This window comes from Erpetoichthys calabaricus, chromosome 16 (assembly GCF_900747795.2).
Source record: "Erpetoichthys calabaricus chromosome 16, fErpCal1.3, whole genome shotgun sequence".
NCBI classification, from domain to species: Eukaryota; Metazoa; Chordata; class Cladistia; order Polypteriformes; family Polypteridae; genus Erpetoichthys; species Erpetoichthys calabaricus.
Window position 1 is genome coordinate 100,105,009 of NC_041409.2, and position 25,532 is coordinate 100,130,540.

Below are 25,532 nucleotides of genomic sequence, written 5' to 3' on the forward strand. Positions count from 1 at the left end.
CCTTTACTCAGTTTGATGTTGAAGCCCCTTTGGTAGCAGTTCCAGCCTGGAGTTGTCTTGGGTTTGACCTGACAAGTTCCATGTTTGGATTTGGAGATTTTCTGCTATTTTCTTCTTAAGCTCTGCCATGTTCCATGGAGGCCATTGGTGGACGGCTACTTCAGAGATGTTCAAACTGGTGCTCTGACTGGCCACTTGAGGACTTTCACAGAGTTGCCCCTAAGCCGCTCCTGTGTTGTCTTTGTCCCGTTGAAAGGTGAACCTTTGGCCCAAGTCTGAGGTCCAGAGTGCACTCAGCAGATTTTCATTAAGCGCTCTCTGCACTTTGCTTCGTTCAGCCTTTCCTCAACCCTGACTTGTCTCCCAGTCCCTTATGCTGCTGCCGCCGCCATGCTTCACTATTGGAGTGGTATTGCACAGGAGGTGTACTCCGGACGTGACACTTCATCAGACCAGTGAATCGTTGAGTCCTTCAGGTGGCTTTTTGTAAACTCCAAGCTGGCATTCAAGTGTCTTCTACAGGGGAGAGGCTTCTGCCATAAAGCTTAGATGGTTCAGTGTTACAGGGATGGTTGTCCTTCTGGAAGTTTCTCCCATCTTCACACAGCTTTTGTGGGACCCTTTTTTGTCACCTCTTTCACCAAAGCCCTTCTTCCCCGATAGCTCAGTTTGTCTGGGCGGCCAGCTGCCCATTTAAGAACTCTCTCGGCCACAGTGCACTTGGGAAACTTAAGTTTTTATTAAGCCCTTCCTAGATCTGTGCTTTGGCACAATCCTCTCTTTAAGCTCTGCAGGCATTTCCTGTATGCTTTAATGTGTGGTAGAAATTTAACATCTTATTAAAGAAAGAAACCTCCACTAACAGGACAAATCAGTAATCGGGCAGGAGAAAAACTGTTCATTGTATCTTTTAATTACTCCTTGTCAAAATGCCTTGGAGGGAGCGTTGATCAGAAGCAGTCCGTTACAGCCTGGTCAGAATGATCAGAGAAACAATTTTCTAAACTATTGAATTTACATGACAGTGTGAATCGGTGCACACATCTATCTCACTCTGCTTGGTCTGTTGGTTTACACCCTAATGACTTGTATAAAACCAAAGTTCTTCTTTATACCCTTGAGTTGAGCCACCACCCTTGACGTTTCTGTGCATATCACAACCGTCCATTCTGGTTGTTTGCAGGACTCCTCTTTCAGTCCACTTTGTTGTTCTCTTGACCTTTATCTGGTTCCCGAAATGTATTAATCCTTGATGCTATTTCTTTAAGATGAATGCTATGTTACCCTAAAATGATTCTTCCACAAACGCCGTGTGACACCCATGTCTGCTCCCCAGCTAAGCTTTCTTTCTCCCAAACTGTAACCTGCCATAGACAAAGGATGATGGGTAAGATCTGCTCATCATCTGTTTTTTAGTTGCAGCTTTAACTGCACAGTAGACATTTGCCAGTTCAGCACTCTTTATCTTGAGTTTGACGGTGCTTATTCTTTCATCTACAAATTCTTGCCAGGATCCAGATTGGTTTTATATCACTGTCGACTGGATTTGTACGTTCATTTTCTACATTTTCACAAATTGATCGTTTGCTTTACCCCCTTCTTTCACATTCTTTGTGCAGTTGTTTCCCTTACCATTTATACTGCTGGCCATTCTAATTTTGACCTTCTTGGGTACCACACAGGAAAGCTGACGGACGGGGGCCAATTTATTTAATGAGTTTTATTTTGACATGTGGATTTTTTTTTTTTTTGGTTCGACTGATGAGGTTGTTCCCCAGTAGAAAGACGCATAACAGGAAGTAAGAGATTTGAATTAAGATGTGAACGTATCTTGTGCAGAGTGGACATTTTGTTCTTTTTCCCCCCCCCCCCACCCTACAGGAAGGCGAGTCTTGCTCTCATCAGGAAAATGGTGCATTACTGCTCTGAAGCTTTGCTGAAAGAAGTTTGTGATTCAGATGCCGGCCATAATTTACCTACTGTATTAGTTGAAATTACAGCAACTGTCCTTGACCAGGAGGTAGGACTTCACCTTTGTCTCCTTTAACCTGCTGTTTTGTGTCACATACAAGACATTCACATCATTTAATTTTATGTTGTAAATAATTTATTTTCTGAAGAGTTCAAAGGGAAACGACAGAATATGAAAAGTGCAATATCAAAAAGATCCCACCGGCTCCCCCAAACTCACAAAATATTTGTAGATGGCTGAAATCAAAAAGGTTAAACTGTTGGCAGCACGCGTTTCACATCCCAATTAGAATTAAATAATGTAAAAACATACTAGCAGCCTGCCCTATACATCCAGATTAGAGCAAAATAAGTACAACGGCTTTTCCTACGGATGATATTGAGGAGGGAGAAATTGATACGAGCAGCAGAAAGTTCTAAAAGAAACAAGTTGTAAAATAAGCTCTTCAAGAATTTATTAGACACTGAGATGCCAGCAGGATCTTAGCAGCTTAAGAACTCGCTGAAATCAATTTCTTATTAGAGGATGAAATGCAGTCCAATTAAGAATCGAGTTAAAAAAGCTGCAGTGAACAAGGAATAAAGACGAGCCAAAGCAAAAAGAAGGTGGGAATGCGACATTCATATCATGTGATTTGTGTGTTTATACGACTGCACAATATTTGCTGTTGCTGATTTTCTTTCTGGCTGAGCATTTGACTGCAGTGTGCTGAAAGTGCAGGTTGTGTTATTCCGCACTGCACTGTAGTCAAATCTGAGTCAATAAATAATAAAATCTAAATCTAGCTTTACTGGGAGACTGTGCAGAAAATCACTGATAAAGAACATTGGAACAATCTGGATGAGAACAGGCCATTCCTCCAGTCCTGCCTGCTTCTTTCTAAAATAACATCAGATGGAGTTTTGCAGGTCCATAAAGTCCGACTGTCTGCCACACTACTTGGTCGCTTATTCCAGTGTCTCTGGGTCTCTGTGAAAAGAAAAACATCCTAACTTTTGTGTGAAATTTACCCTTAAGTTTCCAGCTGTGTTCCCATGTTCTTGATGAAGTCATTTTAAAGTCACCGTCTCGATATGCTGGACTTAATTCACTTCATCATTTTTAACACTTCACTCTACACCTTCTGTTTAAACTGAATGGGCTCAGCCCTTTTAATCTTTCTTCATAACTCATCCCCTGCAGTCCTGATTTCAGCCCATTTCACTCTTCACTGGACGTCTTCTAGCACTGCTGTGTCTTTATGGAGACCAACACTGCGCACAGGACCCTGGATGAGGCCTCACCAGTGCGTTATAAAGATAATGGTGTAACTAACATATGTAATGAGATACGAAATAACTTTCTTTTAAATTCAGCTTGTAAATTATTACTAAGCTCTGTGTTCCTATTTCCCTGGTCGTTCAAGCTCTGGGTTGCAGTGTCCAGTGCTGCTAGTTGAGTCCACACCACTGAGACCCTTAGTGTATCATTTTATTTGCCAATACGTCCGTTCTGCAAATGTGGAAATAAATTGTGTACTTTGTGCTTGTGAGCAGCTGTTAAGAATTAGTAAGACTTAAGAAATTCCTAATTTCTTTTTTCTGTTCATTTGTTGTAAATATTCTTAAAGATCAAAAATCCAGTGTGACTGCTTGTACTTGGATTAGATATGAGCCATTGGAATTTAATCAGAATTCAGTACCACATGTGCAAGCAGCCTGTGTCAAATCTCAAAAAGAAAAAGCTTGAAGTGTGGATTTTGGGTGTTTACACCAGAATTCAGTCTGTTGATATGTACATTTCTTTGCTAAGCAGGGTGCAGTGGTTCAAAGTGTCTATCAAAGAGTTGAAAATATTCAAAGTAAACCTCAGTCTGGGGGACTGTTTAGGAACAAATGTGGTAGGACAAGGAGACCATTAAAGTGAAGAACGCAAAACAAAATACAAGTGAGTTACAGAGGAGTTCTACAAAATCGAGTGAACAAGTGAAGAGCCCAGTTACAAAAAGCAGCAAAGCCGTTAACATTTAGAAATTGACTGAACAAGAGTCTTCATACTCTTCTTAAAACACTTTGAGAGTGTCAGATGTTCTAATGGTGGTGGGCAGCTTGTTCCACCTTTTTGGGGTCTTGCTTGAAGAAGGGGCCTGAGTTGCCTCGAAAGCTTCCCTATTGTAATCTTTCTAGTTAGCCAATAAAAGGTTGTCATTTTTCTTAACTTCTCACTACATCCATAATGGCTAACACGGTACAACACCCTAGTACTGTGGATCTATACGTGAAATGTTTGTGTTGAGGTGCTGCCGCACAGAGCTTGCATAACCAGAAGCCGATTGTCTGCAGACCTGAGTGGCTGAGAAGGAGCTTCAGAACAGCACAAGTGTTTCCATGTGTATTATTGCTGACCCCATGAACTACTTTGTAGGCGAGCATCAAACATTTGAACTTAATATGTACTGCTACAGGGAGCCAATGCAGTGATCTGAGGAGAGGTGTGACATGTGAACGCCAGACGTAAGTCTGCGTTTTGAACCATCTGTAGTGGTTTAGTGACACATGCAGGTGCTCCAGCCAGCAGAGAGTTGCAGTAGTCCAGACGTGACAAGACCAAAGCAGAGACCAGGAGCTGCGCTGAATACTCCATTGGTTAAGGTCTCATCTTACGAAGAGAGACATGGTCAGTGAAGGACAGCTGGTCATGGATTACCACTGAGGGGATGCTTACAGACTTGCTGCCTGTTAGCAATAGTGAGCTGAGAGATGGGGCGCTGAATATATGGAATGTCTTTGTCAGGGTGAGCTGGAGATGTTGTAGCTGCAATACCAGTAAGCCATGCAGAGATTCTAGCTGGCACCGTGTGGCCCAATGAAAGGATCGCCAGCTGATACAATTGGACTGCAGGATAGGGATTAGTATATACGAAAAGAGGACCCAGAACCAGTCCTTGGGGCACTGCCATGCTTGCGTTATGCATCCTTCATCCATTATGTGGAAAGGTTTGAATTGAATCACATCAGAGTAGTGTGACCGCTGTGTTAATGCGCAGGTCTAACTACATTGTGTACTGGATCTGTAATGGGGAGTCTGGACTGAAAAGTGTGTTATTTTATTTTTTGGGCTGTTTAACTTTCAGGCACATTGTTGCATACTTATGTTTTTATAACCTGGTATTTGGTATAATGTGACAAAATTGTTAAAATTAAGGCTGTTTTATTGTTTTTAGGATGATGATGATGGGCACCTGCTGGCTCTGCAGATCATTCGAGACCTCGTTGACAAAGGAGGAGACGTGTTTTTGGACCAACTGGCCAGACTTGGCGTTATTAATAAAGTTTCAACCCTAGCAGGGCCAATGTCTGATGATGAGAATGAAGAAGAGTCCAAGCCTGAGAAGGCAAGTGTAATATTTGAAAACTGAAGTCATTAAGGAACGAATTGATTTAAACACACAAGCCTGGATAAGGGAGCACCTGCCATCCCCCTACCCGCGGCTAAACAGTCAAAGCTTTAAAGATGTTATATACTGTGTAACCATTTTACCTCAACTTTTTCATTCTCTCCTTCCGATTTATTTCATTTACCCTTCTGTTAAGAGCGTGAAAATTTTGGGGTTTTTGGAGAGGCTTCCATATTTAATGGCAAGCTCGTAAATACTCTTTGAAAACAGATAAAGCACTTAAACGTCTTAGCACGCTTGAGCACAGCAAAGACCTGCGGACTAACATTGTCAGCAGTTACATCATGAAAACCTTTAGGCACTGCGGCTCTAGATGGGTGACTAACTGTTAATGTCCGGTGTGGTGTGTCCGGTGTCTCAAACTGCTGTGCTCCTGGGGAATACATGGGGTGTTATAAAATATCCATTGGTCATCTCTGGGTGAGAACGGTCAAAGGAGAGTAGCTCGACTCGTAGACCAAGCCCTTATTACTAACTTTGCGTTTAAAAACACAGACATTTGTCTCCATTTATGCCTTTTGTCCCCAATATCCCATCATTTTTAACCCCTGAAAATGGAGACTTTTGAAAGTGCTCTCCAGAACTGCATTTTTCAGAAAGTGCCCATTCAGTGTTGATGGGTGAAAACAGAGTTTTATATAAATGCAGATTCTAATCGCACTCTGGTTTGTGCTTATGTTGTCTTTCCCTGATTCCCAGTGGCAGATCGTGCTCCTTGTACTGCTGTAAAATGTCACTGTTCTTGCGCTGATGTGATTCCCAGTCGCTTTGCTCACCTTGTACTCTTTCGTTACCCTCTGCACCAATTCCGCCTTCTCACCAGTCCAAACATATTTTTTTAAACCTGTAGTCATCCACTTTTGAGGGTTTTGTGCCTCATCTTCCTGTGCTTAGCTAATACGATTGGAAGCCATGTGTATGTTGGTGCTGCCGTAGCCCACCCAGGATTCCCTTCAGCACACCTATGTTGTAAAGATCTGTTCTTTAAATGTGTGTGGCCTTGCTGTTGTCATAAGGCGGCATCCACACTACTACATTTGTTTGCAAAAATGGTGTTTTTAAATAAAAACTATTTATGTCCACACAAGCATTTCTACATCATTTGCGACAGTATCTCTGTCCACACTAAAACAACCAGCACTGCAAATGCGTACACATTTGCCTACACTGGGCAATCTTTGAACGATTAATAATTGTGATGGCCATGGACTTTCGAGCAGATTTGCATTTTGCACATAATAATAATTAATTTTTTTGCATTTATATAGCGCTTTTCTCACTACTCAAAGCACTGCAAGGCCCCAACAGAGCAGAGTCCCTTTTGGCATTTTACGGAATTCGAACCAGCAACCTTCCAATTGCCAGTGCAGATCCGTAGCATCAGAGCCACCACTCCGCCTATCACATGAATTTCAGCATTCAGATTGTATGAAATGCAGTTTTGATGCATACAGAGACGCAACAGAACACATGCCATGGAAAACAACTCTTCTATGCCCGCTGTGCTATAGAGTTTGGTTTTCTTCCTTGAAGGTTGACCAGTCGGGTAATGAGACATTGCAAGGAGCAGAATCCAATCAGGGGAAGACTGCGCAATTAACACAAACCAGTCCAAACTTGATTAGAAATTTTCAAAAGTCCGTGTTTTCACCTGTCCACACTGCAAAGCCGAGCTGCCATTTTCAGAAGTGTGCAGCTGTGGAAGGTGTTTGCAAAAGTCTTCATTTTCAGGGGTTAAAAGTGCTGCTGTGGCTTAAATGAAAGGCAAAAACAGTCAAGTATCTGAGTTTTTAAATAAAAATATCGTATTATGGACACAGCCTAAATTGTCTGAAAAACTGAGTGGATTAAGAAAGCCTATGAAGATGTGGAAAGAAAAGGTGCAGGAGTCTGGGACCGTGAGGCAGCATTTCTAACCAGTATGCAGGCCTTAAATGTAATAGGTCTCCATTCTCTCTCCCTGATAGCTATTAAAAATTGATTTGAAAAAACGTTCCCTGCATTCTCGAGGCCTTTTGTTTAAGCTGAATGAACATCACCTACTGGACTGGCGTTACACCATCTCATTTCTCCCTGTTGTGATTGTTCTGCTAGGAGGATGAACCTCAAGAAGATGCCAAAGAAGTTCAGCAAGGCAAGCCTTACCATTGGAGGGACTGGTCTATCATCAGGGGCCGAGACTGCTTGTACATCTGGAGCGACGCGGCTGCCCTGGAGTTGTCAAATGGCAGCAATGGCTGGTTCCGGTTTATCCTGGATGGTAAACTTGCTACTATGTACTCGAGTGGAAGTCCAGAAGGGGGTTCAGACAGTTCAGGTGAGCAATCATAATAAAACGTTGCACGGACAGAGTGTGAAATAAGTGTGCTGTTTTTAAATCCCCATTGAGAACTCAATTTAATCCTAAATGTGATCAGCGTTTAAATTTGCAGACCCAATTGATGTTTTTATATTGGTAATGCACATCAGTTTATATCTGCAGTTTACCATTTTACTTCCAGAGAATACCTACATGTCGCCTACACAGTCTGCTTATCCTGGGTACCATTTTAGGTGGCTTATATTATTTTAAGTTGTGTAAGTCATGTCATTGTGCCAGACTTTAAAAATGAATTTAGTTGCGTCTGAGTGTCCCTGAAAAACGGAATGGGGCGTTCAGCTCCTTGTCAGAAAGATGCATTTGGTTTGTCAGATGTATTCTCTGGCTGTGTGTATTTTAATGGCTTCCCGTAAAGTAAGTGTTGGACTCTTATGCAGACGACAAACTGAGTTTAGTTGGTGTGCTTGAGAAGCTAGGCCTACTTTAATCTGCAAGTATTGAAAAATGTGAGGGGGCTTCTTTACATCAGGGGTCTCCAACTCGTCACTCGTGAGCTACTGGTAGTTCACAACCCCTTTCCAAGTAGCTCACCAAAGGGTTAATGAATCCTACATAAATTTGGAAACTTGATTAGTCAAATTAGGAGTGGGCAATCTTTCAAAAAAATCATATCACGATCCTTTTAACACAAAATCACGATGTACAATCTGAATTGCAATCTCCGTTTTCAATGTGGCAGACACTTAAGAGACTATCCGGACTCAGACTCAGTAAGACCTAAGTAACATTTTACTTTAAATATCAAATAAAGTTGAATTCAATTGTTCTCATATTCGCTAGCTAAGCAGAGTTAAGGAACACACCTCGAAGCTGGCAAGTGAGGAAGGCCCCTCTCCTCGGCCCACTAAGCCTCTCATGGATTCACAAAAATAAATCTGAACAGCAGGCGAACTCTGATAAATAGCGAAATGTGAGAAGTCGCAAAATCAACCGGAATGTTCAAGCAAATTACAGAAAAAAATCCGATCTAAATCCGTTAAGTAGTATATATTAGTAAACCTTCAAAATAATGTGCAGTTAAATTCTCCACAGCATTCTCAGCATTTCAGTAGCTTAGTAGAGCCAGATAACTAGAAGAATCTTCACCAAGCAGCTCTGAAAATGTCGGCTTTGTTTGGGTCTCCATACCTCTGGAGGTGAGTCTGACGTGAATGTCATGAAGTCAAAGTTCAGAACAAGACTGACAGACAAACATTTAAATGACTCCAGAAGAGCGAACCTGAGGGGCTCCACTCCACCAGACACCTCCGTGCCAGTCATCTGACTAACTAAAAAAATTCATCACACATGTGACTGGACCTGTGAATAAAGTGACATGTGACAGAATGACAAATGAAGAAGTCAGATCTGTGGATTTGGAATTGCATTGTTTGGTTTTGACAGCATTCATGTTTTAATTCAGTAGTGTGAGATACACGAGAGAATGAAGACAGACATACAAAATGCACTTGTAGGTGAACTAAATATTTTTGTGATGTTTTAATGTGGACTCCAACATTTTGTAAATGTGCAGGCAAAACAAGCGTATTTGGTTTGTTTGTGTTGAAATAAGCTATGAGGATAAACGTTAGAAAACATTTTGTAAAAGTAGCTCTCGGGGAAAAAAGCTTGGAGACCCCTGCACTAGATAAATGTATTGTGTCCGTCTCACAGTTTAAATTAGTCACCTGCTCCAGATGTCGCATTACATGACTTCTAGTTGGAGGCCAAGCCAAGCTTGATGACCGCAGCTACTGATCTCGCTGCGTTTATCATTTTCCACAACTAGGAATCGGAGAGAACGTCAAATTTCCTGATTGCGTCACAACTTTCCAGCACAGAATTTATATTTCCAAAGAACTACGTGCTCACCCGTTTTTAATGGCAGCTAATAAATTGCTGCCTGAAACTTGCACATTCTGTTTAATAATATTCCAATAACAAAATGTATCAAACAAATGACTACAACCATCTGATATTATATATAAAATGATTGTGAATTTCCCCTTGGGATTAATAAAGTATCTATGTAATCCTGCCGACTACACTATATCTATCTATCATATAGTGCCTTTCACATATCTCTCTCTCTCTCTCTGTGTTCCTGTATTTTGCTTGTGTGATGAACAAGAGAATGATCGATGTTGTTCACCGATGGTGATTTAATTTTAACTTGAGTGAATCATAAATGAAATGAGCGTGAAGTGTGAATCAGACGCGTGGTATTTGCACGTGTGCTTTAAACATCTAAACGAAAGAGGCTGGCATCCTCACGCTCTGGTGCTCACAAATCAATTCCCATCATTCACTGAAGAGAGTCCTTCAAAAAGAAGGGATCCATTTTTGAATCGCCCGTCACTCATGAGCTCTGTAACATACATTAGTTCTAAGTCCTGGTCACACAGTTTATGGACTTTAGGAGAAATGGATACAACTTTATTTGTCCCCGGGGGAAAGATACGTCTTATGTGCAATTATTTTAGGATAATGTACATATCTTAAACATTACAGATCTTATTTAAAGAGAAAACATCTTTATCATCATTACCAAGATGTCACCTTCATGTATGTTTAGATTATTAGCTATAAACATTGAATTCTGTTGATGTAGTTTTTAAGCCATTACACTGGACAACACATTTTTTCCCCCAAAGATGTTTGCTGCTTCCTGAAAAGTTTTTAAGGATCCACGACATGAAGAAGAACACAAATATAATTTTAGGTTTACTGTAAGATGTGGGATTTTGCAGAAACATGCAATTTTATTAAACTGACACATTGCATTAGTTCAGTTGAGCTAAAAATACTTTTGCTGCTGATGTCTCCATTTCTACTCGCCATGTGATTCTTCTCGTTTCAGTGAAGGGCAGAATCCATCAAAACAAACCAAAAACATCAATTTCTATCAAGCCAGCTGTTATTAATGGCACCCGTACTACTCTACCTGAACATAAATTCTTTGATAAATGGCCAAGCTGTTTATTAGTTTGGATCTCATTTCAGTGTTCAACAATAGTTGGCCAGCATTGATGGACTCCTTGTTCCGCTATTGATTTTCCATCGTTGCGGTGTCTCCATGTTCATCACCCATGTGAATGCCAAAAATGAATCTTTGGCTACAGGATGTAGTTTGGTACTGTGCCTGTGGTGAGAAAATTCTTAACATCCTTGATTGCTTTCCACGTGATTTCCTCTGGCCTGCCTGGCAGGGCCTCCAACCGCATGTCATTGATATCATGTCTGATTTGTGGACCAACCAGAATGCCTCCCTTAAGCTTGGCATCGGTTATCTGTGGAACCGTTGCTGTCATTTATCAAAGGTCTTCATTTTCCTTGTTTTTAGTTTACAAAACATTTTATCAGTCCATGTAGTATATGAAGAGGAGGCCAAAATATCTTTGTTGGTGTGTTTGCCACACTCTTCTACCCTGATAACGGAGCGGCCTGCTCTTTGTAATGTAACAAGACTCTTTAGCACGGCTGTCGCATGAAGAGCAGGACTTTGCTTGTCCGAGCTGCAGTGCCTTCACCGCAGATGTTCCCGTTGCAGTTTCTTTGTACATCTTCAGTGTGAGACAAAATGGACAACAGTAGGCGGTTACTGTCAAATGGTACGTGATAGGAAAATGGAAATGTGATTTTTGTGGTCAGAAAACCAAATCCATAACATGTGTCCACAAGAGTTAAGGAAACAATCTTCATTGTCCAGCACTCTCGTTTCTTCTCACATGTCAAACGTATTCCTTTGATTTTATTTGTAAATATTAATTTACCAAGCACGCCAGAGTGTGGATTTATGATTTGGTCTGCCAACATGGTGGTCTCATACTATGGCCAGCATTGTCTCTTGCCTTTGGCTAGTGCTGTTGGGAAAATCTTCCAGTTCCCTCAAACAATGTCATAAGTAATGTTCAGAAAATGAATGGTGGGGCAAATTTTTAGTTTAACATGTGTTTGAACCTGTTTCATTGATTTATTTTAACAGAAAGCAGAAGTGAATTTTTAGAAAAGTTGCAACGAGCTCGAAGTCAAGTGAAACCAGCAACGTCTAGCCAGCCAATTCTGTCCTTGCCCGGGCCAGCTAAACTCACAGTTGGTAACTGGTCATTGACCTGCCTGAAGGAAGGAGAAATAGCCATTCACAATTCAGATGGCCAGCAGGCGACCATTTTAAAGGAAGACTTGCCGGGCTTTGTTTTTGAGTCAAACAGAGGGACGAAGCACTCCTTCACTGCAGAAACCTCACTTGGTAAGTTTGAAAGTAACCTAAAAGGTTCACCTCATAGCCATGTCATGTAGAACTTACCTACAAAGTTATAAATGCCAGCTACACTTGTGTTCTGCATTGTAGGCTCTGAATTTGTAACTGGATGGACTGGGAAGAGAGGCAGAAAGCTGAAGTCAAAGTTGGAGAAGACCAAACAAAAGGTAGGACAGGAGGACAATGTGGAACTTCTCCCTTAGCTATTTTCGTTTTTATTTGGGCTCCTTATTTTTGACTGGACTTCTCAGCTACTATCCATATAAAGGCTCCAGCAGGATGTTTATGTCCAGAAGAACTTCCGGACAACAACCCTCCCAGTTTATCTGGGCTAGGGACCAGCTCCAAAATGGAGGGCGTGCTATGAGGATGAGGAACAATAATGTGAATTTTGTGAAGCTTTTGGCATTTTAAAGTGACAGTAGCAGAAAGTTTAATAGCTTTGTACCATTCGAGTCGTGAACTGTGCTTTGATGGCAACCATCTAGAAAGAAGTTGGGATGGTCTCCCCACGACTTTCTCGTATACTCGGATATGGGAATGGATATTTGAGGAGTAAACTGCAAGACAATAATTATATTTATATTACGTACATTACAGAACCATCAACAACACATCAAATTAATAATATATTGAGTAATTATTATAAAAGTAAAGTTGAATAAATTGGGCTTTGTAGCTGCATGAATAAAAGGTAAAGTGCCACTTCCGGTTAGCGGAAATAGCCTAAAATCCTACGTTTTGTACCTAAATATTTGTATGCAAAATTTGGTTGACCTATGTGAAAGCGTACTCAAGTTATCGTGTTTACATACAGACATAATTCCAAAAATGGTATTTTCAGACTCGAGCGTCAAGATTCATCAAAATTTCGAAATGGAATTTTTGGAGGATTCCAATACTGTCCCTATACTTCATATACGAGAAAGTCAGGGAGGTCTAAAACGTTGAGATTCATCAAAATCTCGACTTCATATTTTTAGACGATTAAAATACTTTTCCAATACTTGGTATACGAGAAAGTAAAAGAAGGAATGCAAAGTTTATTTCTATGTTGAAAAACAGAAGAAAGCTAGAAATCAACCTTTGAAACGAGCGCTCATTTTAATAAGGTTTACACCTGTAATTGTTACAATAAAACCCTTTGGTTTTTGGGTACTGCCATCTTAATGTTACCCACGTTGATGGATCGTGTTTATGGGTATTTTAAATATAAGCAACATATCATTTAGCACTCTGGAGACAACCCGAGAAAGTCCAATATAAATGTAGTTTTTCATTTTTTATTTTTACTAATTTTTTGTTATTTAGTTGGTGTTCCCAAATCTTTTAAATATTTGTACATTTTACCACAATGCCATGTTTGTTTGCTCATAGGCCACTACCATTTTCTAAAGTTTGCGTAGTCAGTTGTGGTAGCAGAAAAACCCAGAATCCTCCAGGTCTGGTGGTGTCATTGGCAACACGATGGACCAGTTTATACTTCATGCTCAGAACGGGAACGTGCACACATCATGGCTACCACGCGTTCCCCACGGTCAGAAATTAACATGACACGTGTGCGAGTTGCAGTACCATTAAAAATATGGGTGGTGTTTGTGGTATTGGCACGGAACATCAGCATCTTTACTATCAGCATGTGACGACAACGCCGCTCCAGCAGGATAAATCTGTGTGCTTCGATGTTTGATGAATGGTTCGATGTGATGAAGCAAATTGTCAGACTTTAATGCTGACCTGAGAATGTATTCATGGTGCTTTTTTTTTTTTTTTTTTTCTTCCTCCCTTTCCCCCATAGGCAATACAATTGTCACACATTTCCCATCATGCATGTCAAGGTGCGTGTTGCTGTTGCCATCTTTTTTTTTTTTTTTTTTTTTTTGCATCTTCACAACAGCATCAGAATGCACAGAATTTTTATCTTTAACATCAAAGTAGGCCTCTGCAACTCCCACTGTTCCCCTGGCGGCATCCACAGAACCCAACAGGGCCGTGCCTGCAAATAGTAATTCACATACAGCTCTGTGAGAATCCAAGGCGCTGTTGCACCCCAGGGGGGCTCCAAGTAACAGTTTGGGGGAGATGGCACACTTCAATGTCCTCTTTCCCCCCCCGTCCTTCCATTTCAGAGGCATACCAGCCAGGTAACAGTGCCAACCACCATCTATCATAATATATAAAAATAAGATGTCTGTTTAATGCATGGGCACAATATCCTCCAGAGTCCACAAGAGGGTGTGAATGCGTGTCATAAGAGAGCCAACTGTGCGTAATGTCTGTCCAAGGAAGGCAACAGGAATCACAAAGAGAGAGGAGGGTGAGGTCTAGCATGTCCAGTGAAAAAGGTGAAGGGAGTTAAGGCATATCCGGTGAACAAAACGGCTGAGGCGATTGAAACAGACAGACTTGTCATTGTACCCATTTTAATAAATGGCCCTTTAACTATGCTAGGTATCCAAGATTGAGATATTGTGTGTGTCAGCTAACAGTTCTTTAGTGCAGCAGTACTCCGTTACGGTCCTGGAGGTCCACAGTGGCTGCAGGTTTTTGTTCTAACCAGTTTTGTAATTAGAAGACAGGACCAGCAAATGAACTTATTTAATTCTATGGCTTATTTGTGCTTTCATTCTTCCAATACAAACATTGTTTTTCCATGTGTTTTCCCTTCTCTGTCATTTATTTCAAAATATTTTATTAACTCCGATACCTCACCATGCCTGTACACAGGTTAAGGTGGGGGGCCGTCAGCTAGAGAGACACACAGGCTCCTTTGTCATTTGCACCTCATTATCAACTATTGGCGGGTTAAGAAAACAGGCAACCGTTAAAACCGAAGTGCAACTGATTAAAACTAAAGTAGGCCCTTAAGGGTTCTGAATCATAACAAACAAGTTCAATAAAATTAAACCAAAGCTTATAGCTTTATTGGTATATAAACCAGTTGTAATTTTAGGGGTGGCCGACTGGTGAAAGCGTAAACCTGCGGACCTACAGGACTGTAATTGAGGTCCCCTGCCTTAGCATATAATTGCGAGTCTCTCCGACCTCTTTGTCTGAAATAACGTTTCAGTATATTGGGCTTTGACATTACCTGCTGATTACAAAAATGTTGTGCGTATCTTTAAATACGCCTGATCTCCTGGTGCTTTTATATAAAAACCCAACATTTGTCTCTTGAGTTGGGACAAACGTACAGCATTCACAAAAATGAGTGCAGTTTAAATGTCTCATCGTTTTCATTTTTGCTGGAACACAGCTGCACGTTTTCTTAAATTAAACTCCTCTGTTGATTAAAGTGTGTCTGTATAGTATGTTCTGCCCTCCATTATTTTGCAGTTGACACTGACTCCTTAACTAAAGGGTGTGGGTAGTGTGGCACTTGTGTGTGTGTTGAGGTGGATTTTCCTTCTTCCTCCTGGTGAAATTTGAACATAAAGAACTGCCACATTTCTAAGAATTTTTTTTTTCTGCTTTGAACAGGTTCGGACCATGGCTCGAGATCTCTATGATGATCATTTTAAAGCTGTGGAAAGCATGCCAAGAGGAGTTGTTGTCACCTTGAGGAATATCGCTACTCAACTGGAATCGTCATGGGAGCTTCATACAAATCGACAGGCAAGGGGACCAGCAGTGCTGCTAGTGAGGCTTGGCGTTGTGAAAGGAAATCCAGCGGTTTACATAGGAGACATTCAGTACACCGAGTATTTAGCTTCATGGCCAGCTCAGTGTCACATCACACCATTTCTAGTGGGAAAGGATGTCAAACCTGATGAGTGCACTTGATCTGATTGTGTGGAAGTGTCAAATTAGGAATCACAGGGGATGACGGACATCACAACCTCATGACAACTTTCCAGCATGGTTTCACATTTTCAGAGTGTTGCGAGCTCACCCATTACCTGCCAGCCAATAATGTGCTGTGCTACCTGACCACGCAGATGTGATATGAATGCTTTTCTTGTATGGCGAGTTCAGCTGCAGTCTGGGCCTTCTCTTTTCTTTTTTCTAATCTGTCGTGGTACATAAAACTCGAGACATCAGACAGACGAGCCACTTGGTTTGCGAGGTTCAAAGCATGTGCTTCCTTTTTTTCCCCAATGAAGTTGCTTTGCGTGTATAATACTTAGGGGTGAGTGCTCATTGGCTGTCCTCTGTCACATTTACAAACTGCACCCCTATTCCTTCAGACAAAATCAAATCTTTTTCAGTTTTGTGTTTGGCGAGCTGTAGACTGATTGGACTGAGTCGACTGGCAGCAGTGTTACCTGGTCTGTGGTTTTCCCACCTAATCTGGCTATCTTTGAAAGGTGTCTGCAGGGAGTAAAACGGACTTTCATAGTTAACTTTTTTTTTTTCACCTACTTTTCTAAAGTCTGCCTCTCCTCCACATTATTACCATGTTTTTTACCCATCTGCCATTTCCCCTGCTATTCACAGTTCTGTACGTACTTTAACCAAATGTTAGATGGTATATAGCCCATTTCATCACTATCAGATATCTCCGAGGGGGATCCCTCGAGCTTCAATTGAAGCTCTCTGTCGACAATGCCGTCCGCTTCTTGGTTTGCCACTTTGGCCACTTCAGGTTTTGGGCTCGGCTGTTTTTCAGGGTCATCTACACTATTTTTAGTGTCTGTTTTAGTTTGTTTAGTTTATTGTAGATCTAGCCATGGTACCTGTCACAGAGTGGAGACAGAAGAATTAAAAAATATTTGCCATCTCTTGCCCTACTCACGTGTACCTTCAGCACCTTTCCTCAGTATTTGCCTGTGTGAACGCTTCATGAGCTCATTTCTCCATTTCATGCTCATTATTTTCGAGGCACCATTCTCACCTCCTGCCTGGCTTTATACTTGCCGTCTCTGTGTGACTCATACGCCTTTTCTCTGCCTTGTGCGTCTTGCACGCGTTCATCGCATCACCACAGCCGAACTGACCAATCAGCTTGCTCTGAGAAGCTGGATACACAGACCTTAGTGTTTTTAGTGGATTACTAATGCTGTGCACCCCCATACCTTGGTGATTTCTTGCTATTAAATTCTCTCCTCCTTTTCTTGTTAGTGCATTGATGGAGAAAACATGTGGCGAGACTTGATGAAGACTGCTTTAGAGAATCTGATTGTGGTTTTGAAGGATGAAGGCACAATTTCGCCTTATGAAATGTGCAGCAGTGGCCTGGTACAAGCTCTGTTTACAGTCCTCAACAATGTAAGCACACTTTTGCTTTTATAGTTGATTCTGGATGAATATGCAGTTCTTAGCACTTGTTCTTATTTGTTTTACTTTCAGAATGTGGATTTGGACGTGAAGCATGACTGTAGGCCGCTGATGGAAAGAATAAATGTCTTCAAAGCAGCGTTCAGTGAAAATGAAGATGATGATAGGTGGGTTTACTTAATGTATATATTTATTTTTTATAACACATAAATTGCCAGCTATTTTGTGACATTAATTTTTTTTTTTTTCTTTTCCTCTTCTAGTCGCCCAGCAGTTGCCTTAATTAAAAAGCTAATTGCTGTTCTGGAATCAATTGAGAGGCTGCCGCTCCATCTTTACGATACTCCTGGCTCCACGTATAATCTACAGGTACATCCCAGTTTTCGTGTGGTTTTGTAATTCTTTGCATTGTGTCGCTTTGTAAACCACTTTGTATTGGATGTCATATTTTGGGATGTGATCAGATGGCTAATGTCTTGGCATGCTGGGTCAGTTGTCCCGTGTGTATTCTTTTACATCTGTTTTCATTTCATATTGGGACCTTTCGAAGGCTGAACTTAGCATTTTTGTTAATTCCTTTAAAGAGTCATAAGAGAGGATTTTGTGTGCCTTAATACACTATAGAATGACCATGATGAAATAAATTACTCAACCTGTGCCCTACGAGACATCAGAAATGAGGGCAAACTGATTAAAGTGAGCAGAATGCTACTGGTCAGCGTCCATCAGGTCATTCAGGAGGCCAGTACTGGGGAATGACCATTGTATACAACAAATAACTGGAGGGGCCTCGGTTACTGATGTGTATGTTCAGCTGATGCTTTTAATGTGGCAACTTAAAACAAATCTTAAATGCTTCAGACAGTTTTCTTGTTTCTCCAAGTGACAGACTAATGGATTAAGTGATTTAGCGATGCTCAGGAAGTCTCTTCTGGGGACTGACGTTAAAGTCCAGTCATTTTTCCACTGCTAATTCATTCACGTCTCTAGCCTGTTTAATCCATTTGTAGAGATGAGGTGAGCCAGAGCATGAGGTGTTACATGAAGTTATGTGGCAGGGACCAGCCAGGCACACTCTGAGCAGGCCAGTTAAGAGCCTCCGGGCAGTGTGACCGACACATCCTTTGAGACGTGTGAGGTGAGCTAGTCATATAATGAAACTGCGAATAACAAAACCGGCACAGAGTGTGACATCTTCACAGTCTGCGTAATGGCTGGGAAATTAAAAAAAAGAAATAAATAAAAAAAAGGAGAATCCCGTTGTTGGCCTACACAGGTATTCATTGGTATTAATTTATTCTCTCAGAAATGTTTACTTCTCACTCGTGTTTCTGAATGGCAGTGCATTCCTTTTGTAGATTCTTACTCGGAGACTGCGCTTTCGACTGGAGCGAGCCCCTGGGGAGACCTCCTTGATTGACCGCACTGGCCGAATGCTGAAAATGGAACCCTTGGCTACAGTGGAGTCTCTGGAGCAATACCTCCTGAAGATGGTAGCGGTTTCTTTTTTTCTTTTTTTTTTTTTTTTTTTTGATGTTTTAAGTGTTTCTGATCCAACAGTTGTTTTGCTCATGTATTATCATAGTATTTCACTCTACTTACCCTTTACCTGTTTTTTTCAAGGGTAAGTGTACCCGTCAAGTTCATTACCAGGTTGATCTACTGTTGCACTTTTAAGATTAACACACACAATACATAACTATACACACACACACACACACACACACAGAAACTCAACAGTGCCCTATGAATGACAAATACACAGCTGGTTAACCTCTGGCACCTCTCTCTGCACTTCAAGAGACTTATTATCAGCATGAACATCATACAGTATTTTAATGATATCTCAGACCTAAATATTACTTTTCATCTACAAGAATACATTTAAACATCCAAAGGCTCAGCACTCTGGACTATCAGCCATTTATCAGTAAAGGGTGCCTTACTTTATGTACTGTTCCCTGCTATTGGGAGGAGCTCTCACCCTTCGCCTTAATAAACCTCGCAGCACGGAGCGTATGGCAAACCTCCAGCTGCACCAGGTGCTCAACAAAATCTACCTTATTACTTCAATCACTCTAGACATGAAGACAAAGGATAGAAAGTTAAAAGCAGCATGGTATTTATTACAGAAATAATAATACCAGTAGAATAATAGGACTAATGGTAAAGTCTAGATATATGTATATAGTCTTTAGAAAAAGCTTACAAAAAAGTAAAGATGACAAGGATGAATGTTGCAAGTGGCTTGTGATCTTGCACCCATAGTTGTTCATGATGCTTTTCTGATTACTGATTACAACGGCTTCACGTTGACAACGCTGTGTTCTCCTCTGACGTCTTCATCCCTTCTTCCTTACTATTTTGCTGCTCAGACGAGGCCTGTTTATTCTAAAATTCTACCGGGGGGTTTTGCAAGATGTGATTGTTAGATATTCTGATTGGTTGGCTGTCAATATGATGAATGAATTCACTGTCCATTTTCTCAAACAATAAAACTTTATGTTCTCTGAGGTGTCGCTATTTCTTCCTTTCCCCAGGCTGTAAAATAATTAGATGTCCATCCTTTCTCAGGTTATAAAGTAATTGAGCCACCAGCATGTCTTCCTTTCTTTGTTGGAACAGCTGTTTTAAAAGTGAGGTATATCTGGGAAGAAGACGTACTTGAATTTGTCCTGAATATGCAGTTCATCTGTTGTCTTGTCTTGAATAAAATATAATGGAAATATACACCAAAATGTACAGATTTTGTACCCCACAATAGTTCACATGATTATTTCTATAATAGGCTGGTTTTTGATTGCGTTTTTTATGGGTTATTTCATACCCGTATTGAAATAATTTGCTTAATGGGTCAGTCCTTGTCTAACCAACATATCCCTCGACAGGGTTGAGACTCGCTCAGGGTGCAAGTAAGGAACAAACCCAGAATGGGGCATCAGTCGATCACAGGGCGATGACACACACCCCCATCTATACACTAGGGACAACTTAGTACTGCCAGTACACATCACCTGCGGGAGGAGACCGGAGCATATGGAGGGAAATCCATTACTATTTACATAGTGTATTCTGGGTAGCTGAACAAACACAAAGTTTGAACTTTACAAATAATTTTTTTAATAACAAACAACAGTTAAATAATTTAACAAGTAATATATAAATAGAATCTCTGTCTGTCTGTATGTTCCCTATGCCATCATTAGAACAGTCTAGATGAGAACAGATCATTCAGCACCATAAAGCTTCTGACACCCTTTGACTGACCTGGGCCACATTTTGCCTAGTTGCTCTTTAGAACCATATGGCCAAGTCAGACTACTTTGGAACCCATATTTTTGACCTTGAGAGTTCCCAATATATGTGTGTGTATATGTATACGTATATGTATGTATATGTATGTATATATGTATGTATATATAATATATATGTGTGTTTGTGTGTGTGCCCCCCCCTCCTTTTTTTGCTCCCTGCTACAGTTTGCACACCAGTGCCACCTGTTGGCTCAGAGCAAGTGAAACGTCTAAACTGGCTGTGGCCAAACTAGCAGACAAAATGACCCGGAGCTTGTTTCAGTTTATGATGCTCTCAAGGTCTGAGTTTGGCCAGATTGTGGTTTTAAAATACTTAAACTTTTTTTTTTTTTGGTGCACACAAACACATACTTGGACATTTGTAGTTAAACCTGGTGTAGACGTATCATCCTTGATGCAGGGGTCTTCAGCAATTTGTAGTTCATACTGAACTGTGTGAAAGGTCACACTGAGGCACAGGGATGCTTTTCTCATATTTTTTTTTTTTCTTTATTTTCAGGTGGCAAAACAGTGGTACGACTTTGATAGATCATCATTTGTGTTTGTCAGAAAACTAAGAGAAGGGCAGACGTTTACGTTCCGACATCAGCACGACTTTGACGAAAACGGGATTGTTTACTGGATAGGAACCAATGCAAAGTAAGCCTCTTCATTTATTTTGAGTCCTTAGGTGCTTCCTAGTTTTATGATTCCTTAAAAAAAAACAAAACACTTCTATATGTGCTTTGCAACCTTTTTTTAAAAGAATGCATCACTTTAAAAATACCAAGAAAGAAGACCTTTTTTTACGCAATGCCGATATGCTAGCCACATTAAGGAGCTGCCACCGGTGCTCTCAGTGGGAGACACGCAGCTCTTCTTTCAGAGCTTAAGGAGCCTGAATAGTTTAGCAGTCCGATTCTGGTTTTGTGGTGCGAGACAAGACTGCCAAACCTTCCTGACGTTCCTTTTAAGATTAAAATGTTTGTTTATATGCTGCCCTCAAATTGATTAGCATAATTGACTTTTTTCAATCCGTGACATTTACTATGATTTTGGTCTTGTTGGCCGTTTGTCCAACTTGCTTTTAATCCCTAGATTGTTATTTTGGCGTCCTCTCCCCCCCAGTTCCACTATTTTACTTGCAGTGCTTGACCATAAAATGTCATTTTGCTTACCTGCCTCATTAGCTGTGGTAGCAGAACAGAATTTCTGATGGTGGTATTGATGCGTCGGCTGGCTGTGTGTGCCAGTTGCTTTATCACTGAACAATGATGAGTTTCATTTCTAAGCACTTGACGGTGTATCTTGTAGATTTCTGACATGCTCATCACTAAATTCACCCTTACTTTTTGTTGTCACTTAGTGTTTTATTGAAATTGCCTGTTTGTAAGATTTCTTCTCATAAGTACACATGTACAGTACAACTATAACAACTGGATCACCTGTAGTGAGCTAAAAGTAATTGCACTGCAGCTCAGCTAGGCTTTCATTTTAAACAGAATGGAGCTAACAAAGTTAATGTTTAAATGGAGGCAGGTGGTGATCAATACTGGGCAACAGCAAATAATATCAAAATGTCCACAAAAAAATCCCACATTCATCGTGTGGCATAATCCTGGTCAGCTCATCCCATTGTGTATTCAGTGTGAAGTGCTGCATTTTTTAGTAAAATATTATTAAACTGATTCCTCCAGTAAAGTTAAAGTAGCTCACAACCCTGAAGTTCATTCACATTGGATCACACTTTTGAATTGAAGACCTGCCTCTCCCCATAATGCATTGGTTAAAGGCAGGTGGAAATCACAAGGAAGTTGTAAATAAGCTTAATTTGCACCTCCTCCCACCTTAATAAACTAATCATGGGGGCATTTGTTTCAAAGTATTTTTGTTACGTATGACACCTTGAACTTGATCTCGTTAACCACCTGCTTTCATTTCAGAACCGCGTACGAGTGGGTCAATCCTGCTGCCTATGGCCTGGTCGTGGTGACTTCCTCGGAAGGAAGAAATTTACCATACGGGCGTCTGGAGGACGTTTTGAGCAGGGACAGCTCAGCTCTCAACTGCCATACCAATGATGACAAGAATGCCTGGTTTGCGATTGATCTCGGACTCTGGGTGGTCCCATCTGCCTATACCCTGAGGCACGCCCGTGGTTATGGCAGGTCTGCTTTGAGGAACTGGGTTTTCCAGGTTTCCAAGGATGGCCAGAATTGGACAACCCTCTACACACACGTGGATGACTGTAGTCTTAATGAGCCAGGGTGAGTGCGTGCCATTTCTTGTATTCCTTAATACTTTATCATCCCAAGGCGCAGTTATTAGCCTGACTTTGATGGGCTTCACGGGTTTCATTGGCACATTTGTGTCAGAGGGTCCTTGTGAAAGTCTAAAGACCAGGGACACTCTGAACAGGGCAGGTACTGATTACTCATTTCATGAGTACTGATTACACTTTTTCTTTATCATTTTACTTTTGACATTTTTGGTTACACTAAGCTCCTGTTTAACCAGATTTGTAGAGGCCTGGTGTTTTATGTTATGTGACATTTTAACTTTTAAACTGCAGACCTCAAGTTTTACCCTCTTATTTTATAACAGCAAAATAAAATTCTGTTAGGGTTTGTGTTCAGTTACCATCTAATCAATATCGACAACACACATGCCACAAAATCAGCTAAAAGGCTTGTCGTAATTTTAAGGCACACGTTTAATAACATTGCTGTTTCTCTACCTACAAGGCTAAAGTAATTAGGGTCACAGGTCAGATGGACACATTTGGCTCTTAAGCTAATAAGCCTCTTGTTAATTCAGCATTGAGAGAAAGTCCTCGTTTATCTGCAGCTGTGCTGTCCTTGCCCACACAAGGAGTGTCCATTTTGATTCCAAGGACTGACTTCATTCTCATTTCATTTCTTTTGAGGCCCCCCCCCCCCCCCCCCTTTTCCTGTTTCAGCTTCTACTAGTCAGTGCATACATCTGCCGTTCCTCCATGCACAGGACGACTCCTCAGATTCCCTTTTTCTCAGTTCTTTCTGATATTCCTGTCTTCACTCTTTCAAGTTTGATTCTGTGCTTTTTCTTTGTAGGATGTTCTGGCAGCACAATGACACATGCAGCTCCTCAAGTACTTTGCATAGAAAGTGCACTGCAACTCAATTATCATAAAGCTTCTAAAAGCTGATTGTTAATCATTTTTCTAGATTGCTTTATTTACCGATCACCAATCAAGTCATTTTGGTGAAGAATGGCCTGATCTAGGTTGGTGGTCAATCAGTTGGAGTATCGCTAATAAAAGGTTATTTTTTGTAAGGGGAGCATGCACTGGTACTGCGCATTGCCGCACCCGCCACGTGATGAAACAGCTCAGGGCCCTGGTTGGCCAACATGGGATCCAGTCCCACCCCCTCAGAAATGACCACCTATCTGCCACAGCCAGGTGTTACGTGGGCATCCCCTTGTCCTGGTCCAGCTGCTCGGGTTCTCAACAATGAGCTGGATCACCCTTGGGGAATCGTGCCACATGGCCGTAGCACCATAATTTATGTTCCCTCCCGATGCAGGTAATGTGCCTCATTCGGGACTCCATGAGCAACTGCTCATTCAACACAAAGTCAAACCAGCAGAACCCATGGATTCCCTGAAGAGAGACCCGTACCGAACGAGTCCAGTCTTCGTCTCAGGTCACTGGATAGCATCTGTGTTCCGCAACTATATAGTGACATTTCCCGGACAGGAGCATCGACAGTTACTGCATTGTGAACCGTGCTTAAGGGGCGAATGCCTAGCTTATCTTTCCACTTGATTGCGGTCATTTTGTCTTTTTTGCCACACACCTACTTGAACCACGGTGAAGTTCACGTGACCAAATTCACCACGCCAGTTTGGTCGTACTGTGCCATATGCATGGGTGTTCTAATCTGTGTCAGTGTCTGATGACCAATTTCCATTGTCCTGACTATTGCTCGATTCAACTAATGATTTAGTGCCAGTTTGTTCTAAAACTGGCTTTACAGCTTTTTATTTACATGCCATTATATGTTTTGGTTGTAGGCCTCGCCCCTTTCATTAATATTCATGAGTTACCATAGTGTGGCAGATTGCATAAAAAAAAAAGTTTTTCTAACATTATTTAGATAGGCAGCAGAATACCATCCGAATGAATTATTCAGACTTAACACTATCATCAAAACGACTTAACCCATGAGACACTTGGGCTGAACGGTTTTTCCATAGAATTCCAAGCTCGGCTGATGCCAAGGAGTTTATACGTCATCCCTCCCTGAGCCTTCTGATTTGGTGCTCTCACTGCAGCAGTCGATTTTCAGGCTTACAGGAAATGGGGTTGCTTATGTGTGTTTTACGTTGTTACATTGAAATGATCCCGTACAGCTGTCAGGGACGCGTTTTTGCTTTGGTTTCTGACGTAACATTTCTTTGTAAAAGTCAGAAGTTGTACTTGCTGCTTGTTAAGTTTTCTTTTTTTTTTGTTCGTTCTTTGAAAAGGTCTACAGCTACGTGGCCTCTGGATCCTCCTAAGGAGGAGAAGCAAGGCTGGCGACACGTGCGTATTAAGCAGATGGGGAAGAATGCCAGCGGCCAGACCCACTATCTCTCACTCTCCGGATTTGAGCTCTATGGGACCGTCAACGCGGTGTGTGAAGATCAGCTGGGTGAGCGCACTAATGCCGTGTTTTTGTGGATTATATTCTGAGCATTTGTGCTTCCATTTTACTGAACAAAGCGAATCCACGATCCTGCAGGAAAGGCCGTCAAAGAAGCCGAAGCCAACTTGAGAAGACAGAGGCGTTTGTTTCGCTCTCAGGTGATGAAGTACATTGTGCCCGGGGCCCGAGTGGTGAGGGGCATCGACTGGAAATGGAGAGAGCAGGATGGCAATCCACCAGGAGAGGGCTCCGTCACCGGCGAAGTGCATAACGGTAAGCAAGCAAGGAGAGGAAAAAGGGGCCACGGGGACGACCGTGACGTCT

General features: G+C 41.4%; 1 protein-coding gene across 10 annotated transcripts in view; it reads left to right on the forward strand.

Moving 5' to 3' along the window:
- The window catches only part of hectd1 (HECT domain containing 1), a 98,541-nt gene that overhangs the window by 32,325 nt on the left and 40,684 nt on the right, over window positions 1-25,532 (forward strand). For all 10 annotated transcript variants that reach the window (XM_028821341.2, XM_028821346.2, XM_051919997.1 and 7 more), the window contains exons 11-24: window positions 1,882-2,020; window positions 5,175-5,345; window positions 7,503-7,725; window positions 11,753-12,016; window positions 12,119-12,195; window positions 15,509-15,643; window positions 17,090-17,236; window positions 17,318-17,412; window positions 17,509-17,614; window positions 18,604-18,738; window positions 21,059-21,198; window positions 22,482-22,805; window positions 25,048-25,214; window positions 25,305-25,481. In XM_028821341.2, the coding sequence (XP_028677174.1) occupies window positions 1,882-2,020; window positions 5,175-5,345; window positions 7,503-7,725; window positions 11,753-12,016; window positions 12,119-12,195; window positions 15,509-15,643; window positions 17,090-17,236; window positions 17,318-17,412; window positions 17,509-17,614; window positions 18,604-18,738; window positions 21,059-21,198; window positions 22,482-22,805; window positions 25,048-25,214; window positions 25,305-25,481 (2,300 nt within the window). The remainder of the gene's footprint in view (window positions 1-1,881; window positions 2,021-5,174; window positions 5,346-7,502; window positions 7,726-11,752; window positions 12,017-12,118; window positions 12,196-15,508; window positions 15,644-17,089; window positions 17,237-17,317; window positions 17,413-17,508; window positions 17,615-18,603; window positions 18,739-21,058; window positions 21,199-22,481; window positions 22,806-25,047; window positions 25,215-25,304; window positions 25,482-25,532) is intronic.